The sequence below is a fragment of the Haliotis rufescens genome, unplaced genomic scaffold, assembly GCF_023055435.1.
Source record: "Haliotis rufescens isolate VD_foot unplaced genomic scaffold, xgHalRufe1.0.p SCAF_17, whole genome shotgun sequence".
Lineage (NCBI taxonomy): Eukaryota > Metazoa > Mollusca > Gastropoda > Lepetellida > Haliotidae > Haliotis > Haliotis rufescens.
In genome coordinates this window covers 16901025-16923573 of record NW_025963857.1, presented here as the reverse complement: position 1 = coordinate 16923573, position 22549 = coordinate 16901025, and the positions used below count along the sequence as shown (strand labels likewise).

General features: G+C 40.4%; 1 protein-coding gene across 1 annotated transcript; it reads right to left on the bottom strand.

The window, feature by feature from the left end:
* Positions 1–6598: 6598 nt before the first annotated feature.
* LOC124138031 lies at positions 6599–19398 on the bottom strand. The gene is made up of 5 exons (XM_048397650.1): positions 19305–19398; positions 17136–18389; positions 16415–16611; positions 10719–11122; positions 6599–8206 (listed from the first exon to the last, which is right to left on the bottom strand). The coding sequence occupies exons 1-5, from the start codon at positions 19351–19353 to the stop codon at positions 8023–8025; spliced, it is 2088 nt and encodes a 695-aa protein (XP_048253607.1). The 5' UTR covers positions 19354–19398; the 3' UTR covers positions 6599–8022.
* Between the last annotated feature and the right edge of the window lie 3151 nt (positions 19399–22549).

The following is a 22549-nucleotide window of genomic DNA, read 5'->3' as shown; positions in this document are numbered from 1 at the left end:
TTCATTGATACAGGTACATACAATCTGGTGACCGGCTCATCATCAACATCTGTGATGCAGTATAGGAGACCATCCATTACAAGGAATTTCTTGAGGCTATGGCACCCTTCCTGTCCCTTTTCCAGTGAGGTTTTTATCTTCTGTATCTCTTTATCCTTTGCCTGTTCCGTATTTATACCTAGACTGGGGTCCTGTGGTATTGTCTCAGCAGGATCTTCTGGTTCTGGACCTTGGCAATGAGCATACATCTTGGATCAAACTTCGATGAGTCAAACACATTGTTCTCCAGACTGTTGTCATTCGCGGCATGCTCACTTTCTTCGTTGCCTGCTCGAGGTGTATTCCCATCAGAAGGGACTCTGGATAGTAGATCTGCACAGGTATTTTCTGTGCCTGCAATGTACTGCACCTGGCAGTTATGTCCTGCTATTCCCAGGGCCCAGAGTTGTACCTTCTTATTTTGCATTGGGGACTCCAATAGGTACTTTTATGATTTATGATCAGTTTTGATCACAAACTCTGCATTATGCAAGTAATGGTCAAGCTTCTGTAGGAAAATATGTACTGCATATGCTTCATTCTCTATGGTCTGGTGTGACAGAAAATGAATAGGCTTCTCAGTTACGTCATCACTTACTTGGGCTAGACGAGCACCAATGCAGCTATCACTCGCATCCGTATACAGGATGTAGGGTTTGTTTGGGCCAGGATACGTCAGCAGCGGTATCACCGTAAGGCCCGTTTCAGGAAATCAAAACCTCATTGGCATTCTTCTGTCCAGCAAAATCTGGCATATTTCTTTGTTAACCTCACAACCGGTTCAGTGATCTTTGAGAAGTTGGGAATGAAGCGACGATAATAATTGCACATACCAATGAAGCTTCTGACCTCTTTGACAGATGTTGGGGCTCCCATCGACCGAATGGCTTCCACTTCCTGCTCCTCAGGCTTGATCCCATTCTGGTTGATCACGAAGTCTAAGTACTTTGTCTCAGATTGGCCAAAGTGACACTTGAAAAGTTTAAGATTTAGCGAGTGTTGTCTTATTCGATCAAAAACACTTTGGATGTGAGACATATGGTCATTTAGAGTTTTTGAAAAGATCAAGATGTCATCTAGATATGCTATGGCAAACGCTTCTATGTCTTGTATTACCTCATTCATGAGTTCCTTGAAGATTGATGGAGCATTACAGAGACCAAATGGCATGACCGAGAATTCAAACAGTCCTCGATGGCATGCAAATGCCATTTTTTCCTTATCCTTTTCGTCCATCAAAATCTGCCAATACCCAGACTTCAAATCGAGGGTGGTGAAGTACCTAGAATCCCCCAATTGTGTAAGTATGTCATCAATCAGTGGGAGAGACGTTGAGATTTTGTTCAGTGACCTGAAGTCGACACAGAAAAAATTGCTGCCATCTTTCTTGTCAACTACTACAATGGGGAAACTCCATGGAGACCTTGATCTTTTATTGATCTTTGCATCCAACATGTCATTAATGGCTTTGTCAACCACTTTTCTTTTGTTAAGTGGTGTCCGGTATGGCCTCAACTTGATAGGGGGATGGTCACCTGTGTCAATTTTTATTTGGACCGTGTTTGTATGGCCTAGGTCCAAATCGCTTGCTGCAAAAAGATCTCTATGTCTATCTACTAAGCCTTGTATCTTCTCTTTATGCACTTGTGGGGTGTCAACATCCTGTGATGTGTCATCGAGAGGCGATTTGGATGAGTGCCCTAATGGTCTGCTGGTGTCACTAGGTTTGTCTCAGGCAAATTCTCTAGCCTTTCCTTAACGTTTTGTTGGTAGTGTTCACAATCATGATTGGTACGTTCCTATCTTTATTCATCCGCGCTAATGACTTAGTGATCATTAGTCCGGGTTCACTTGACAAGTAGCCAGTACCTATAGCTGACACTTGGTAGAGAGTTGTGTCAGAAAAATATGGCCCTTGCTTAACTTTTGCCCTGCATAGACTTCTACTTTGAGGCTTTACTATGGTGTCCCCAGCCAGGCGAATAATGGAGGCAATGTGCAGGTCTCCTTCCAAAGCTACCAAGGTCGTAGTAGAGCCTGACACCATTTTGTTTCAGCCAATACCTCCCCAAAATGATGTTCCTATTAATGTTGCTTACAACATAAAATTGATGACTTAACGCCACACCTCTCATCTTAAATGTTATGTTACAATACCATCTACTTCTAAGTCATTCCCATTCACAGATTGCAGTGAAACCTTTTTCTTACCTTATTCATAGAGCCCTTTTAGCTTATGAAAAACTCTTCTATGGATAATGGAAACTTCAGCTCCAGAATCAATTAAACATCTGTATTGTTGTTTTCCTGTCACGAACTCGGGCTACCAACTAAATTTATACTATATATTGTCCCCTCCTCCTCCTTCCAAGCGGTTTCATTATGAGAAGGAGTCTTCAGTTTAAACTTTTGTTATGTTGCCCCCTGTATGCTCCATAGTTCAACCCATAATTCCTGGCTCTGTTTCGACAATCCCTTTTGAAATGACCTGGTTGATTGCACACCCAACACAGCATGGCCATCGGTCTATCGGGAGTCCCTCCCCTATCATTTGTAACTGCGTTGACGCTGGGCCTATTACTTGACCTAGTCCTTTCGTCTAACCTACAGTCCTGTTCCCTGTTCGATTGCACTTAAAGCATTTAGCCATAGGACGATAATGATCGACCTCCATAGGCTGTTCCCTACGTTGGTGGTCCATTGATCTGCTTCCCTTTTCTAGTCTCAGGTTAAATCTAGCACGTAAGTTCTGTTCATGCGTAGCGCATGTCACGGCCGTGGCTAGGTTTGGTGGGTTTTCCCTCATCACTTTCATTTTTAAGTAATCATAGGCCAAACCATCTATATAAAATCCAACTAATTGGTGCTCTATCGCGGCAGCATTCCCTTCCCTGCCTAAACCTGTATATGCCCATTTGGCAAGCTTCAGCAACCGTTTTGCGAACAGCTGCACGCTTTCACCATATTTCTGTTTTACGGCCCTCAACAACATGAACGCACTTTTGGGTCCGTTATTTCAGCAAATCTCCTCGTTAATTCATGCTTTAATTCCTGCCATGATGCTTGATCATGATCTTGTAGATACCTATGAATAAAATCGCTAACTGCCCCTGAACGTGACTGATAGGCCATCAGTTTTATTCTTTCCTGATCTGCATTTGTTAGTACCGCGTATTTTTCAATGTTTTTCAGCCATTCCTGAAATTTCGTAGGTTCCCCCTCAAAGGTTTTAATAACCTGCGCTATTCCCTGCGCTCCTAAAGTTGTCGACAGATTAGCTAACAGCCCTGTTATTTGTCCTGCTATCCCTGTCAAAAATTCTCCCAATTCCTTGCCAGCCATAACGAAAAATGAAACAGAAGAAAACTGAGCTACTTACCTCAGAACTGCCTGATCTATAACCATCACCTGGTCATAAATTACAAGAACGCATGGAGGGTGTCTTCTTTCCTATTATCAGTGATCAAGAACAGTTTTCCTCTGATGATCACAATAAGCCCCCCTCTCTACACAGCCTCTAGTGTTACATTTTTTTAGATGACTAATTAAGACTTCTTACACTGACGAACAGCTCACGCGAACTGATGATACAACGCATGCGTGCATTTGACGGAATTCCGATAGTACGGAACAGGGAGGTGTATTTCGGGTGTGGTGCAATACTGTTTTGACTATTCTACAGTTTTTGTATGACATGAACAGGCTTATAAAACTGCATATGATCTATGGCAGTGATTCTGTTACTGTTTGTGGATGTCTATAGACTATGACCTCCCCATGCTGTTTGTGGGTGTCTGAGTTAGACTATGACCTCACCATGCTGTTTATGGATGTCTGCGTTAGACCATGACCTCATCATGCTGTTTATGGATGTCTGAGTTAGACTATGACCTCACCATGCTGTTTATGGATGTCTGCGTTAGACCATGACCTCACCATGCTCTTTGTAGATGTCTGCGTTCGACTATGACCTCACCATGCTGTTTGTGGATGTCTGAGTTAGACTATGACCTCACCATGCTGTTTGTGGATGTCTGAGCTAGACTATGACCTCACCATGCTGTTTGTAGATGTCTGAGTTAGACCATGAACTCACCATGCTGTTTGTGGATGCCTGAGTTAGACTATGACCTCACCATGCTGTTTGTGGATGTCTGAGCTAGACTATGACCTCACCATGCTGTTTGTAGATGTCTGCGTTCGACTATGACCTCACCATGCTGTTTGTGGATGTCTGAGTTAGACTATGACCTCACCATGCTGTTTGTGGATGTCTGAGCTAGACTATGACCTCACCATGCTGTTTGTAGATGTCTGCGTTAGACTATGACCTCACCATGCTGTTTGTGGATGTCTGAGTTAGACCATGACCTCACCATGCTGTTTGTGGATGTCTGAGTTAGACTATGACCTCACCATGCTGTTTGTGGGTGTCTGCGTTAGACTATGACCTCACCATGCTGTTTGTGGATGTCTGCGTTAGACCATGACCTCACCATGCTGATTGCGGATGTCTGAGCTAGACTATGACCTCACCATGCTGTTTGTGGGTGTCTGCGTTAGTCTATGACCTCGCCATGCTGTTTGTGGGTGTCTGAGTTAGACCATGACCTCACCATGCTGTTTGTGGGTGTCTGCGTTAGACTATGACCTCGCCATGCTGTTTGTGGGTGTCTGCGTTAGACTATGACCTCGCCATGCTGTTTGTGGATGTCTGCGTTAGATTGTGACCCCGCCATGTTGTTTGTTGTTTATTTTTTGTTTAATAAATGGCAATTGTTTGAAACGTTGATATATATCAGACAATCCACTGATTGACATCATGAGCATCGATCCACGCAATTGGGACACGATGACATGCATCAACCAAGTCAGCGAGTCTGTCCACCGGATCCCGTTAATCGTCTCTTACAACAAGCATAGTCGCCTTTTACGACAAGCATGGGTTGCTGAAGACCTATTCTACCCCGGATCTTCAAATAGGTCTATACAAGTGCATGTCTACATGTAAAAGGAAAATAGATGAAATAGAGGATAAGCAGTTATTCTAGCAGCAAATGTACCAATAACAACGACCCAAATACACATAAAAAGTAGAAAAGTATACAATATGTACTAGTTTATTGTGTTTTTCCTCGTGAAACAAACCACCAGATATTCCTCAACCAATATCTACCACCTGTTTACTTTGCCAAGACATGCTATGGTTCAAATGACAACAGCAAGTGCAATTTCCACCGATCACCGACATATATAAATGCAATAATGACAATCAGAGTATGTACATCCCACGTCGTTTACTCGCTGACTTGGTTGATACACGTCATCGATCCCAATTGCGCGGATCGAGGTTCATGATGTCAGTCCCTGGATTGTCTGGTCCAGATTCGATTATTTACAGACCGCCGTCATATAGCTGAAATATTGCTGAGTGCGGCGTAAAATAACCAACCAACTAACCCAAGTCGTTTACAAATATCGACAGTTACGAATTACATATCAATATTCAGACAATTTGACATTAAATTAACAACGTTTATATACCAGTATCCGCTGGTCGTGTGTTCGATCATGATCCTTGGACTATACCCTACTCAACGTCTGACTTAAGGGTATCCTCTATCATATGTATGACCCGCCGTGATATTAATTAAAATACTCTTCAAAAGAGCGTTTAACTCCATATCAATCACGCCACTGAAAGAAACAAAGTAGATTCCAAACCAAAGGCAAACATCAAATTACAAGACACAATACATTTGTAATATTATGATAATGCCTTCAGGTGTACACAAACGGGTGAGCATGTCCTGCCCTGCTGGAGTCTCCCGTTGTGACTGTAGGACAACATGGTATACCTACATAAACACTGCTGGAGTCTCCCGTTGTGACTGAAGGCCAACAAGGTACATGTACAGCAACACTGCTGGAGTCTCCCGTTGTGACTAAAGGACAACAAGGTATACCTACATAAACACTGCTGGAGTCTCCCGTTGTGACAGAAGGTCAACACCATTAAACCAACAGCAACACTTCTGGGGTCTCCCGTTGTGACTAAAGGACAACAAGGTATACCTACATAAACACTGCTGGAGTCTCCCGTTGTGACTAAAGGACAAGAAGGCACACGTATAGCAACACTGCTGGAATCACCCGTTGTGACTGGAGCAAACAAGGTAAATAAACCTACAGCAACACTGCTGTAGTCTCCCGTTGTGACTGGAGCCAACACGGTACATGTACAGCAACACTGCTGTAGTCTCCCGTTGTGACTGGAGCCAACACGGTACATGTACAGCAACACTGCTGTAGTCTCCCGTTGTGACTGGAGCCAACACGGTACATGTACAGCAACACTGCTGTAGTCTCCCGTTGTGACTGGAGCCAACACGGTACATGTACAGCAACACTGCTGTAGTCTCCCGTTGTTACTGGAGCCAACACGGTACATGTACAGCAACACTGATGTAGTCTCCCGTTGTGACTGGAGCCAACAAGGTACACATACAGAAACACTGCTGGAGTCTCCCGTTGTGACTGAAGGCCAACACCGTTAAACAAACAGCAACACTTCTGGGGTCTCCCGTTGTGACTGAAGGCAAACACCGTTAAACCAACAGCAAAACTGCTGGAGCCTCCCGGTGTGACTGAGGGCTAACAAGGTAAACCAACAGCAAAAATGCTTGAATCATCCGCTCTGACTTAAGGTACACCAACAGCAACATTATGAACCCCTTTACTATCTGTATTCAAGCTAGAAACGTGTTCGCATTATACGTATAAACACAAGCTACCCAATTCCAACCATTTTCCGGAAGAAACATGAAATTGTTACTTACTAAACTGACACGACAGCCAATCCAAACAATATCTATCTTCATCTTTGATTCCTTATGTTACCTAATGCAGAACAAGGTACTAGTTCGATGCCTAAGCACTGCCAGCTTGATGGCATCACTTCCGCATTTAGGAAAACACATGACCAACGCAGTACAATTTGAAACAGAAAGGTCCTTGCCGGTACCCACCTTAATGTCAGTGTCAAAAGCACTTCCAGTTTGAAACATCATTCGATTTGCGGTTTGGAAGAACATAAGCCACATGCAGTACAACTTGAAACTGAAAGTGCCATGATTTTAGTTACCCGAATGAGAAAGTTATAAGCACTTCCAGATTGACGACCTGGACATTCAATGTCAATGTGGAGCTGCCAGAAGATTAAAAATGAAAGCATTTGTGGCGCATAGTACAGTTACTGAAGCATTCTGCCCTAGAAACTAATGTGTCTTCAGTTTCAATGAATTTCAATTATAAATACTCAAAGTGTAGACAAACATTTTTGTCAGTTCATTCATACTGAGTGTCCTTCAACTTCATTATCATCCAAAACATTATTTGATGCAAATTAGGTTGTATTGCTAATACGAAGTACAGATACCATTTTGACAATACCCTCTAAAAGAAACTATTTACAAGACATTTCATGAGTGAAAAAACCTTAAACATGGATATGACATTTGACAAGTATCTAGTTGGTTATAATCTTTCATAACTGATTTGAAAATGCTTAGGGTTTTCTTAATCATGCCACAATTTCCTAAAATTTGAGCCATGTTCCATAATACACCCTCCAGTGATCTTGACGTTTACGTGGAGGTCAGGAAAAGGTATCTATCGTATAATTCCAATTTTAAATACTCAAATGAACAAGCTGTTTTGACGAGTAGTATATCCCGAGTGACCTTGATGAAGCATGGCACTGTGTCCATGTACCAATGACACACTTGTCCACAGCGGCACAGCTCATATTCGCCATTACTGTGCTCAACGTCTACGACCAGAATAACTTGGACTTTTTTTTCTATATTAAGCCTACATGCTGTGATATAACTGAAATACCGAAAGTGGAGTTAAAACGTCATCATTGAATCTCTTGGAAACCCATAACCATTTGAACAAAAGAATGAATATACTGTGTCCGACTCATGGCTTTGTTTGGAGACAACCGTGTTGACACTCGTTTGAGAAATCCATTACATCGCAGAAGCTGACGTCACATGTAACGTAGACAAAGTCGTTCGTGTGTGGAATCTCGAACATGTCGAAATAGAAGCGGGTGACCTTGTCGGCAGATCCCAGGATGTGCACAAAATGATTCGACTCGCATCTAAAACAGGTAATGGTGAGATTCGTTAAGTCACAATGCCAGAAGGTGAAATGGGGTTTAACGTCGCATTCAAGATTGTTTACTTGTACTAATGCGGACTAATGCAAGCTTTAAAGTGCTAGCCAAGTGAGATTCAACACGGATGTCCCACTCATCCACAGTGTTATGTGGCAGTGGATATAGTAAGTCTATGCCTGATAATTGTTTGTGGCAGCAGATTAAAAAATCGAAAATTGTTGGTGTTTCTACATTTATTGAGGGAATCCGACATCCAGAGTATTGAGAATAATCAGCCTTTGTGTATCGACACTAGGATAGACTACGTTCTGCAAGATGTTTCGCGAGGAAACAGTTTCTAGAAGGCTAGCTGTATCCATATAAGAGCAAGAGGAGGGCGATTCAAGATCTTCTACGATCTGACTTGCGTCTTATCTACCTACTCAGTGGGATTCCTATCTGAAAACACCTACGCCATACACTGATTCAATACATCCGGCTGTGACAACTTGTTGCCATTATGTAATAGAACCTGTTAACTATTGCTGTCGCCACATATATCACCCATTATGTTGCCTTTTATGCATAAACTGTAAACTTCATCCTGACTGGCCTTCAGCTCACCAGCTTGTGTTTCAATATAAATTGTTGATTGACCATTTAGCTTGTGTTGTTATTTACAAATTAACAGTGGTGATTTTGACAAGTTGGCGCATATCATTTTGTTGTTAGATTTAGGAAAATATGAAATGATCGCAGGACAAAATGAAACCAACTATGACCCAAAAAAAAGTACAGATAGAAATTTCAATCGTGGCGATGAGGTTTTTGTGGTGTTACCCATACACGCTCGACCTCTTAGGGCAATCTTACAATCTGCTGTCACAAACAATCATCAGAAATAAACTTACTATATCTTTTACACATAGTGAGTTGGTTTGAACGCCGCTTTTTACAGTATTCCAGTTATATCTCAGCGTATAAGCTAAATGTGGGAGGAAAGCCCGAAATGATGCAGGTCTCAGGCGTTTACCACTTTGGTGAAAACCACGAGCACGAGTATGGTGCTGACAAACCTAGAAACATAATCGGGGCGAATCGGGATTCGAACCCACAATCATAGGTTTCTGGCGTGCCCAAGGGACGCAACTCTGCACAGCGAATCGCGGCGCCTTAGACAACTGGGCCACCCGTGCCTCCCTTTTACACATAACACTGTGGACATTATGTTAAACTGTGGCATGGTATCTCAGTGGGTTAGCACTATAAAGTCCAGAATAGAACAAGCAGCCACACACACACTATGTAAGTGCAACTCCATTTCACCCACCTCACCTCAAGGTCGGTGTACAAATATGTTATTTAGTCAGCAGGTCCCTATGATCAATATACATTGTTTAAGGTCATCTACGGGCAAGTACGTGTTCAATGTTAAAATCAAAAGGATATCTACATAAAATGTCATCAACGTTCATACTTCGATCTTATATCCGTGATCTGATTCAAAAGAAGTGGGACACTCAAGAAGGTAGAAATAAATTACATGAAACTAAACCAACTATTGGCAACACCTACTTGGGTTGTCAGTCCAGATTTGAAGAGGTCATAATACGAGGATGTCGTATTGGAGCAGGTATACAAATGAATATTTATTGAAAGGTGAGGATCCTCCATTTTGTGTCCCTTGTGATGAGAGAATCACAGTCAAGCATGTCCTGCTTGACTGTACTGATTTTGCCATCCCAAGGGATAAATATTTCAAATCGCTATCTATTAAGGATCTTTTTAACAGTATCAATTCTCGTTTAATCATTGGTTTTTAAAGGAAATAGAGTTGTTTGCAAAATTTGATTGTGTCTTGAAAGATATAAATGTTTTATGATTGGTAGATTAAATTAGCAACTGAGATTGTTAGTGGCTGTATCCTCGAGGGAGGTTAAAGTACTGTAAAATTATTGTCCTGAGAGGGTACGTCAGTTCCACTTCTTTCAAGGTAAATTACCATGTTTTTAATCGTAGAATATGTTTCATTTTGAGATGTCAGGCTAACTCTGCCAATAATCGCCAACACCTGAAGGGATGATGTAAATGCTGGGGTTCATGCAGGTAGCAAAGGTACTGTAAGCCCCCATGGCCCCCAGTATGGTGATCTCCCTTTAGTGGCTGGCGATCTATAGCCCGTTTTTATCATATAATTGTTAGGTATAAGTGTTATCCTTTTTTCCATGCTAGTTTTCAAATCATTTTCTGTGATAAGTCTAGTAATTTTGATGTCCTTCGTTGGCAGGTTTTTATATAAGTTTAATTGTATTTATTAGATTTAACCATTGATAGTCACGATATGGCTGAAATATTGCCGATTTGACTTAAAATTTCAACTCACTCACTCACTCAATCATACTTAGGGACCGATATTCTGGGGATGGGTAAGTGTGTGTGGCATGTTGGTGGTGGGGAAGTCGATCCCTTATTACATCAATGCTACTTTGTTCATGAGATGAAGGTATTTTCTCACCTGTCTTGGATAAGAGAAACCATGGTCGAGTTATCTCTCTTGTTGTCAGGACTAACGTGACAGTTGTCGACCAGCAGTTTAACACCTGCAGTACCTTTAGTTTGTATTTGAACGTAAACACGGGCCCCCACGTTTACAGTCAGGCGGTCCCCTGTCATCTGATTGGTGAAACTGCTATCTGTGAATAATCTGATCTCCGCTTGATGACCGCTGACCTTGCTTGAAGACTGGACATGGATGGCGTTGCTGACGTCAACTGGAGCAATAGCTACGAAGTCCACCTCGTGTCGAGGACGAAGACACTGGATATCGTAGCGCCACAGGACTCCGTCAGCGAGGTGTGTTACAGGATCGACGTGGTACTCAACAAGATAGTTCGTGAAAATGTAATCGGTGTCATTTTCCTGTGACAAAAATACCAAACAACTATAATCCAGGAATATGGGTGACACAAACTGTGTCCTCCATGAATCAATAGGCGATGCTATTATCTATAATAGATATAGACTGATGTATAGTTAGTGTTCTCTGATCAATTAGTTTTCTCTGTAAATTGTAAAGACTAAATTAAAAAAAGGGTGTATACTATTCCCCACATGAACACCCGTAACACACCTGTACTACTGATTTTAAAAAATGACACAATGAATAATATACCTCCATTGTAATCATTTCAAGTAATAAATCAACAAAACTACCCGTATATTATCCCCTAAACATAAAGACATACACGACACTACCCCACAGAAAACATTCACAATATACCCCTATATTTGTTTTTAAAAATTAATTATTTAATACATAGCATTGTGTTCATAGTCATCCTATGATAAGAGGCATCAAATTACATGGTAAATATGAGAAAATATTAACGGCGTGTAACATTACAGTAACATCATATTCCGATGTACGTTTTATGTACTGCTGCCTGGTTTTCGCCATTCAACTCCACTTCTTAGTAAAAGAAATTATTGTTCGCTTTCTTCTTGCAAGGAACGACCCGACATTGTAAATGTCTTTCAGTATATTTCTATATGATTTAAAACGTGGTCTTATTCCTTTAATATGTGTAAATGCGTCTTTTTGCTTATATCAATAACTGATTAAACAAGCAGTTGTTTCTACCTCCAAAATAGATATGTTGTTTTGTAATAATAACATGTTCGAAAATAACATTTTAAAAAACATTAAAAGTTCTAAAAGCATTAAATCCCAGAACTCTTTAACATAAGAAGATACTAAATATATGTGAGCAATGTTTTTATCGTCTGAATTGCAAAATGAACATAAGTTTCTGTCCATCAAGTTCAACTTTAACACTCCTTTTTTAGTGAATATAATTTTGTGTAGGAATTTGAAAGAAAAATAGTATCTTTTGTTGATTTTCTATATTGTAAAAATGCATATTTCCAATAAACTTGATTGTTAAATCAATAACAAATTTCTGGAAGATTAGATAATGAAACAAGGTTATCATAAAATATCGTTGAACCTTTGCTTGTCTTTGAATAAATCATACCACGGAGGAAAAATGTTTAATTGCATTGTGTTCATATTTTTAGCAATATGTTTCCATGGCCTAGTGATGTTTAAGAGCAAACGGTTCTTGTCTAGTAAAGTTCCTTTTATGCCACACATTACTTTCAGCTCAGATATGGCATAAAGCCTTTAGAGGCACATAAATCTTTTGCATGGCAAATACCCCTTGTATACCAGTTACAAATAATAAAATCCGGAAAGTTACATTTATGATTGTACCACAATGGTTCCATTAAACTGGTCGTTATGTTTATTACGTAGGTTTTTATTAATGTGATCAAATAGTCTAATGTGTCTTTCCAAAATGGGTTGGTGATATGGATTTTTTTGGAATATTAACGCCCAAACGGAAAATATTTTTTAAGGGAAAGCCAGGAAGATGGTAACCTTTTGGTTTAAAGACATATCGTCTTTATATTTTCTAACTAGGTATATTCTTTTTCTTTTGTTTTTCTTTCGTTTTCCTATAAAGCTAAAATTTTCATTACAGTTACTTTCCCTATTAATGCCACTGCTTACTGCTTCATTGGAGACGGTGCTGAGCCGTCTAGAAAGAGTTCGGTGTCATCTGCGTATTGACCTATTCCGCGCTCACTTTCTCCAAGAACTATACATTTTATATTTGTAATATATCTTGTCATTATCCCAAGGATTTCTGCAACAAAATGAAACAAATATGGGGAAATCGGATCCCCTTGTCTACATCCTCCCTCGTCGAAAAATGATGACGTTTTGTATGACACAAGAGGTATAGTTTGAGATACCTGTACATTACTCCCAACACAAACATCAACATCATACCTGTACATTACTCCCCACACAAACATCCACATCATACCTGGAAAGTACTCCCCACACAAACATCCACATCATACCTGTAAAGTACTCCCCACACAAACATCCACATCATACCTGTAAAGTACTCCCCACACAAACATCCACATCATACCTGTAAAGTACTCCCCACACAAACTTCCAGATCATACCTGTAAAGTACTCCCCACACGAACATCCACATCATACCTGTATATTACTCCCAACACAAACATCCACATCATACCTGTAAAGTACTCCCCACACAAACATCCACATCATACCTGTATATTACTCCCCACACGAACATCCACATCACACCTGTATATTTCTCCCCACACGAACATCCACATCATACCTGTATATTCCTCCCAACACAAACATCCACATCATACCTGTACATTACTCCCCACACAAACATCCACATCATACCTGTACATTACTCCCCACACAAACATCCACATCATACCTGTACATTACTCCCCACACAAACATCCACATCATACCTGTACATTACTCCCCACACAAACATCAACATCATACCTGTATATTCCTCCCCACACAAACATCCACATCATACCTGTACATTACTCCCAACACAAACATCCACATCATACCTGTATATTACTCCCCACACAAACATCCACATCATACCTGTATATTACTCCCCACACAAACATCCACATCATACCTGTAAAGTACTCCCCACACAAACATCCACATCATACCTGTAAAGTACTCTCCACACAAACATCCACATCATACCTGTAAATTACTCCCCACACAAACATCCACATCATACCTGTAAAGTACTCCCCACACAAACATCCACATCATACCTGTACATTACTCCCAACACAAACATCCACATCATACCTGTAAAGTACTCCCCACACAAACATCCACATAATACCTGTATATTACTCCCCACACAAACATCCACATCATACCTGTATATTACTCCCCACACAAACATCCACATCATACATGTATAGTACTCCCCACACGAACATCCACATCATACCTGTACATTACTCCCCACACAAACATCCACATCATACCTGTATAGTACTCCCCACACAAACATCCACATCATACCTGTACATTACTCCCCACACGAACATCCACATCATACCTGTACATTACTCCCCACACAAACATCCACATCATACCTGTATATTACTCCCCACACAAACATCCACATCATACCTGTAAAGTACTCCCAACACAAACATCCACATCATACCTGTAAAGTACTCTCCACACAAACATCCACATCATACCTGTAAATTACTCCCCACACAAACATCCACATCATACCTGTACATTACTCCCCACACAAACATCCACATCATACCTGTATATTACTCCCCACACAAACATCCACATCATACCTGTAAAGTACTCCCCACACAAACATCCACATCATACCTGTACATTACTCCCAACACAAACATCCACATCATACCTGTAAAGTACTCCCCACACAAACATCCACATAATACCTGTATATTACTCCCCACACAAACATCCACATCATACCTGTATATTACTCCCCACACAAACATCCACATCATACATGTATAGTACTCCCCACACGAACATCCACATCATACCTGTACATTACTCCCCACACAAACATCCACATCATACCTGTATAGTACTCCCCACACAAACATCCACATCATACCTGTATATTACTCCCCACACAAACATCCACATCATACCTGTATATTACTCCCAACACAAACATCCACATCATACCTGTATATTACTCCCAACACAAACATCCACATCATACCTGTACATTACTCCCCACACGAACATCCACATCACACCTGTATATTACTCCCCACACGAACATCCACATCATACCTGTATATTCCTCCCAACACAAACATCCACATCATACCTGTACATTACTCCCCACACAAACATCCACATCATACCTGTACATTACTCCCCACACAAACATCCACATCATACCTGTACATTACTCCCAACACAAACATCCACATCATACCTGTATAGTACTCCCCACACAAACATCCACATCATACCTGTATATTCCTCCCCACACAAACATCCACATCATACCTGTATATTACTCCCAACACAAACATCCACATCATACATGTATAGTACTCCCCACACGAACATCCACATCATACCTGTACATTACTCCCCACACAAACATCCACATCATACCTGTATATACTCCCCACACAAACATCCACATCATACCTGTAAAGTACTCCCCACACAAACATCCACATCATACCTGTAAAGTACTCTCCACACAAACATCCACATCATACCTGCATATTACTCCCCACACAAACATCCACATCATACCTGTAAAGTACTCCCCACACAAACATCCACATCATACCTGTACATTACTCCCAACACAAACATCCACATCATACCTGTACATTACTCCCCACACAAACATCCACATCATACCTGTATAGTACTCCCAACACAAACATCCACATCATACCTGTATATTACTCCCAACACAAACATCAACATCATACCTGTAAAGTACTCCCAACACAAACATCCACATCATACCTGTAAAGTACTCCCCACACAAACATCCACATCATACCTGTAAAGTACTCCCCACACAAAAATCCACATCATACCTGTATATTACTCACCACACAAACATCCACATCATACCTGTACATTACTCCCCACACAAACATCAACATCATACCTGTAAAGTACTCCCCACACGAACATCTACATCATACCTGTATATTACTCCCAACACAAACATCCACATCATACCTGTAAAGTACTCCCCACACAAACATCCACATCATACCTGTATATTCCTCCCCACACAAACATCCACATCATACCTGTAAAGTACTCCCCACACAAACATCCACATCATACCTGTAAAGTACTCCCCACACAAACATCCACATCATACCTGTAAAGTACTCCCCACACAAACATCCACATCATACCTGTAAATACTCCCCACACAAACATCCACATCATACCTGTAAAGTACTCCCCACACAAACATCCACATCATACCTGTATATTACTCCCCACACAAACATCCACATCATACCTGTAAAGTACTCCCCACACGAACATCCACATCATACCTGTATATTACTCCCTACACAAACATCCACATCATACCTGTACATTACTCCCCACACGAACATCCACATCATACCTGTACATTACTCCCCACACAAACATCCACATCATACCTGTATATTCCTCCCCCCAACAAACATCCACAACATAGCTCTATAGTACTCCCAACACTAAAGATACCACCTGCATGTTACTCCCAACGCTAACACACTCACCTGCATATGCGTATTACAATCAGTGTAGGTGTAGTTGAACACTAGACTATTGCCACTGGACACACCATGACAGATTTGAGTAGACATATAGATGTTTGAGAACGAGTGTCTGCCAAACTTGTCCACAAATGTGTCCTTGTTCACTTCCACCATCCAGCTGTTAGTCTCACAGACCAAAGTAAACGCATCCAGTAGATCTAGATGAGATACAAGACAGGTCTTTGTTAGTTAAAGGGGTATTAATTATTAAGAATATTGTACACAAATATGTAACAGTTATAATTAAAAAATCGGGGGAAATCGGATCAAGATTTGAAGTAGCGAGGATAATTTAAAATTATATAGTCGGATATGCACCTGTAGCAGCCACAACATAATTTTAGAATAAGTATATCACAAATTGGTTTGCATATCTAAAAACAGAATTTGTACTATCATCATATAGTTTATATATCTTCTTGTTTAATGATATGCGTATTTGAATTTGTGATATCATTTATGACTTCATTCATGAATTCTTAATAAAAAAGTATGTGTTGTCAAGTTCTACTTTGCCATATATGGCGGTTTTGTTTGGCGTTTAACACCACATTCAGTAATATTCCAGCTATATGACAGCCTGCCTGTAGATAATCGAGTTTGGAACAGAAAATCCAATGGAATACTTGCGCATAAGCTACGAGAAAATGAAATGAATTGGTTACAGGATTTATTCACTTACTGTTTTCATTAGAGGTACCAGCTGATATTGGGACAGCAAAATATCCATAGCCTTCAGCTGACCCGAGTCCATACACCTGGACGACGAACCTGCACTCAGGTGTAGTATTCAGATGGTTCAGAGAAGCCGGAGCCAGTAATGTTGTAACCGAATACTGATGACCACGAACAGATATGTTCCGCCAGCCACTGTTAATGCTAATTTGATTTATACAGTTGCTGTCTATTATAATACTCAGGCAACGGACGAAGGCGCCATTATAACCTTGGACATCTGGAATTGTATATGCATGTCCGTATCTATTGATGGGTGGTACTATTGAAGAGAAAACTGTATAAGTTGCATCAGATCCTGCGATTCTTTGTACAATAATAGGCTGTGAACTTGTCAGGACAACCACAGCATCAGGATTATAGTCTGTGACATGTGTCTGTCCAGATTGTAGTGAGAATGAATAACTGCTGTTGCCATCAGTCAGAGTAATGGATGTGTTACTCACTGGCGCAATTATTCGAACCTGATACGAGTCGGTGTGATCAAGTGGAGGAATTACATAATCATTTCCTAGAGAACTTACAGGCGGTACTTGGTCTAATACCTTGTCACCATGGTGTTGAGGATAACCAAGGACACCCGAGCCAGAAAATACCGCCACCGGACTTGTACTTAGGACACGTGTTCCATGGTAATCACAGAGATTGCTTGCATTAGCGTTTGGGAAGGCGGCATCGGGTGCAATGTGAAAGACATCCCGCTTGTTTAACAATACTGAAATGTTGTCTCTATTAGCATATATGTTGTTCTCATAACTGAAGAAACAGTTGGATGAGAAGAGCACTGTCACGGCCGTGTTGTCAGAGGCTGCAGCTATGGACAGAGTCGGGTTAAGAGTCACAGAAGGCACGATGTAATCAGTGGAAAGTGATGACACCGGCATGACACCAAAAGCTTCTGAATAACCACTTTCTGTCTTGAACAATACATACAGTTGAACAAAACCTGTACAACTAATTTCAACTGCACTTTTCTGTTTGATCCCAGCTGTACTAACGTTGTTTGTTTCGGGTAATATATAACGGGACCAGCTATTATCAACCTGTATGGTGCTTGAACTTGTGCCAGATGTCACGTTGCAGCTAGTGCCATTATGATTGGCCGTCACATATAGATACCCTCTTTCCAGTCCTGTTGTAGGATTAGTCTGAACTGGGGTGTAACTCAGCAAAAAGGATGTTCCTTCAAATTGTCCTGAGCCTAAAACGGAACAAAGTAGTCAGTACGTTACATGAAACCATTATATAATGATGCATTAACACATACCGATTCCGTTTGAAACCCGATTGTCTTTTATTTATTTTAAAACACGTGTGGTCTCAAATCATATATTTGTATAGTTTGTTCAAATTTAATATGCATACGGTTCTAGTTCTACAATCACAGGGGGCACGGGTGGCCCAGTCGTCTAAGGCGCCGAGAATTCGGTCTGCAGAGTTGCGTTCCCTGGGCACGCCAGTATGATTGTGGGTTCGAATCCCGGTTTGCCCCGATTATGTTTCTAGGTTTGTCAGCACCATACCCGTGCTCGTGGGTTTCACCGAAGTGGTAAACGTCTGAGACCTGCATCACTTCGGGCTTTCCTCCCACATTAAGCTGACACGCCGTGATATAACTGGAATACTGTTAAAAGCGGCGTTAAACACAACTCACTCACTCTAAGATCACACAATACACAATATTCCCAAATCAACCTTTGGATGACCTCGTTAATACATACACGTCAATAAAACATTAAATATTTAGATTGGTAGAGCGTCCGCCTGGACGGGGTTCGATCCCCGACCGCGTCATACCAAAAGTACTTGTTGTTGCCCTGTCTGGCGCTCGGCATTAAGGGGCTAAAACAAGGACTGATCGGCTCGGAGTCAGTATACTGTGTCTGAGTGGTGTATTCATGTTAAACTGCGGCATGGTATCTCAGTGAGCCAGCACTATCAATCGACATCAGTCCGGACTAGTACAAGCAGCCACACAAACACACACACACACACACACACACGTAGATGCACGTGGCTATATAAGTGCAATAATCTTGGACGCGACGTTAAACCCCATTTCACCTCACCTCACCTTTGAGGTTAGTTCCCAAGTCTCAGTACAGTAGACACTCACCTGATGTTACCCCAAAAGCCCCAAACGTAAGCAAAAGTAAAACCAACATGGCTACGTCCTCTGGCGAGACAGACTTAGTGGCAGCTGTACACCTCCGCACCAAACATTTCTATTTGATTAAAATTCTTATCAGAACACATATGTTATTGTCACATTAGAAAACGAGCATCCAAGCACTTTTAGGTGCAAAGGTGATCACGAATAGCATCGTCAAGATTTCTATATATACACGTGATAAAAAACTGTAAATTGTAACCCACAGTTCGGAAAGCTGTAGAAACTCACTTTTAAAGGATCGTGTACCCACTGCTTGGACTGCAAATACTACCTGCCTTCTTCTCTACAGTGATTTCGCAAACTGTTCATAACCAGTCATTTCTTTTGGCAGAGTGAAAGATCGTGATGTGTATAGTCAGCACGTGAAATATAGCAATAATAAGTCGAATTCTTTGCATTCAACACTGATATGATCAACAGTATGGTAGATAACGGTTCCTGTGCCCCATGCCCGTGATCTTATCTTCTGACTTCACGATTGCCCAAATGGATGAAGCAGTATCGGTGAAAAGGTTATCAGACACTTTTCTAATTCACTTCAATGTATATATTTGAAATTAAATTTCAATATATGTTTGATTTTCACTTATATAACCTATGTTACAATTTGCTTGAGTGAAATTGAGCTGTTCAATGATGCTATTTAACGATATAGTTCCTACTGATAATCTGTAAGACATATCCCCGTGTAAAATATTAATTAGGGCTAAAAACGTACCTAAGTCATGCTCCATTTCAGGGACCAGCCGTTTGATATTCGGGTGTGGGGGCTGGTATTTTGTATCGAGGTTTACTAACGTTTCAACTACAGCAACAAAACCAGAAGTCCAAAATACCATTGCCAAAGCAGCAATCAAACCTGAAAGCATGTCTGTCAATCAAAGCGTCACAATGGGTGTGAACGTGACCATGGTAACACAAATTACTTCATCAGAAATCAGCGGCGCACGTGGTCAGTTTCAAAGATATTTGCGAGTTTTTATGTCTGTGAACGGAGATTTCCTTACACTGATTGTGATCACCCGTGAAAATCCGGGCTAGAATATATCTGCAGCAACCCATGCTTGCCATAAGAGGCGACTAACGGGATCAGATGGTCAGGCATGTTGATACAAGTCATCAGATGCAATTGCGTGGATCGATGCTCAATCACTGTATTTTCTGATTTAGACTCGATTATGTACAGACGGATACAGCTGGATAATGATGATCAGTGCGGCGTTAAACAACAAACACACAAACAATCAAACTAATATTTATGGATAAAGCTGACAGTTTGATGTCTCAAGCAAATATTCGGCTTTATTTTTAGATCTATGCATAAAGATTCAGCGTTTCAAAAAACTATCCCCAAGACATCAGGGATGACTTCATGTCAAGGAAGTAATGGCGTAACAAGGCCACAGACTGGCAAAATGGGATCAAACATGAGTCGTATTGTACATAGATCCTTTATAGTGGACACTGGTAGGCGTCGACCAAGAGTGTGACCGTGGGTCTCGAGTCTCGTGAGTCGACTGTCCACCCTTGGTTCCATAATGTGCCTTCCCTTGGCCTTAGTCCCCTTGGTTAACGCCTGTGGCATCGCCATTTCGGCGACCAAGAAGCTTAACTTCTTCACCTGGAGGAAATATATCAAAGTGGCGCGCACCTGACACAAGCGACAGTAACTTTGGTGCAGAACGGTATTCTGTCCCTCTGAGTAAATTAATGTCTTGAGATTGCTTATTAAGACTTCTTCGACCTACGAACTGAAGATACAGCACATGCTGCACATCTCACGGAATTCCGAGTGTATTTCGGGTGTAGTGCAATACTGTTTTCACTTTTCAGTGTGATATATTTGCCAAGATAGCGGATACTCGTTCAATTTTTCTATGACATGACCTGGCCTAATTAAACTGCAAATGAATATGGCAAGCTTGAACCTCTTTGTGAAAAGAAAACAATCCATGAGATAAATCATCGTCTAATATCAATTCTGTATGTATACATTTGGGAAAAATTAAATACAAGTATTGGAAATGGTGCCAAGGTGATTTTTAAGAAATATAACAAAACAAACACACAGTCAAGCATTCAAAATATTATTCGAACACTGATACTGGCCGGAAACAAATATGAGAAAGAGATACATATGTTATTGCTGTTCTGCTTCTTCAAACAATATGTGATAAAAGATCCATGATTTATAAAATGTTGCTACATTACCATTTGTAAAGGCTATATTCTTCTCAATTTTGTATCTCAGACAAACATCTTTTTGAAATATTGCAAAGCAAAGATTTGGTGTGTTTTTTAATCTACAGAAATATATAAAAGATTTAGCTATTAGAATAAGAAGATCAAAAACTTTGTCAGTAACAATATTTTCTTTAACACCAAATAATCCAAGTTCAGCACTTAATTTCATATGATGTACATGGTTACATTTATTTATCCTATCTAAGAAGGTTTTCCTAAATACTTGTACAAGTTCACATTCCAAAAAAAGGTGTACAATAGTTTCATCATAACATTTGCAAAAAGAACAAAGCGTGGTATCAGAAATATTCATTTTAAACATCAAAGAATTAGTTTCAAGTATGCTATGTATGATTCGATACTGAAACCAACGCAATTTCACCTCTTGTGTTGCTTTAAAAGGCTTAATTGAATATTCCATTCAAATTTCCAAACTGTAACTCACACTTTTCCTGGCCTCTTGTTTATATCAACAAATACAAGAATATTATAAATATATTTAGAGCCTGTACTTTTTAATAGCACAGCGATGTTCTTCTACAGATTCAGTAGGGAGTTTAGTCAAATTCAAACTGGTCAAATATCTCTTAATACCACAAACATTACCATAAAAAGCCAAGAAAGATGATTTTATCTTTTACATGTCTTTGAATTCTTCAAAAATTATGAAGTCATGATTATGATTTACAATGTCTGCTATTTGGGTGATACCTTTATCAACCCAATCTTTCAAGAATATTGGTAATTTATTAACTTTGATGTTGCGATTGAGAAAAATAGGTTCAGCTAAAAAACTACTGAAAGTATCTGGTACAATCTTCTTATCAAAATCTACAAAAGCTTCATAACAGTTTTTCCAAAATATATTATAAAACAAACACAGCTTCTTTTCTATAAAACAAGATCCAAACTCTTCGAGGTCATTAACAAAAGGAAATACAGCC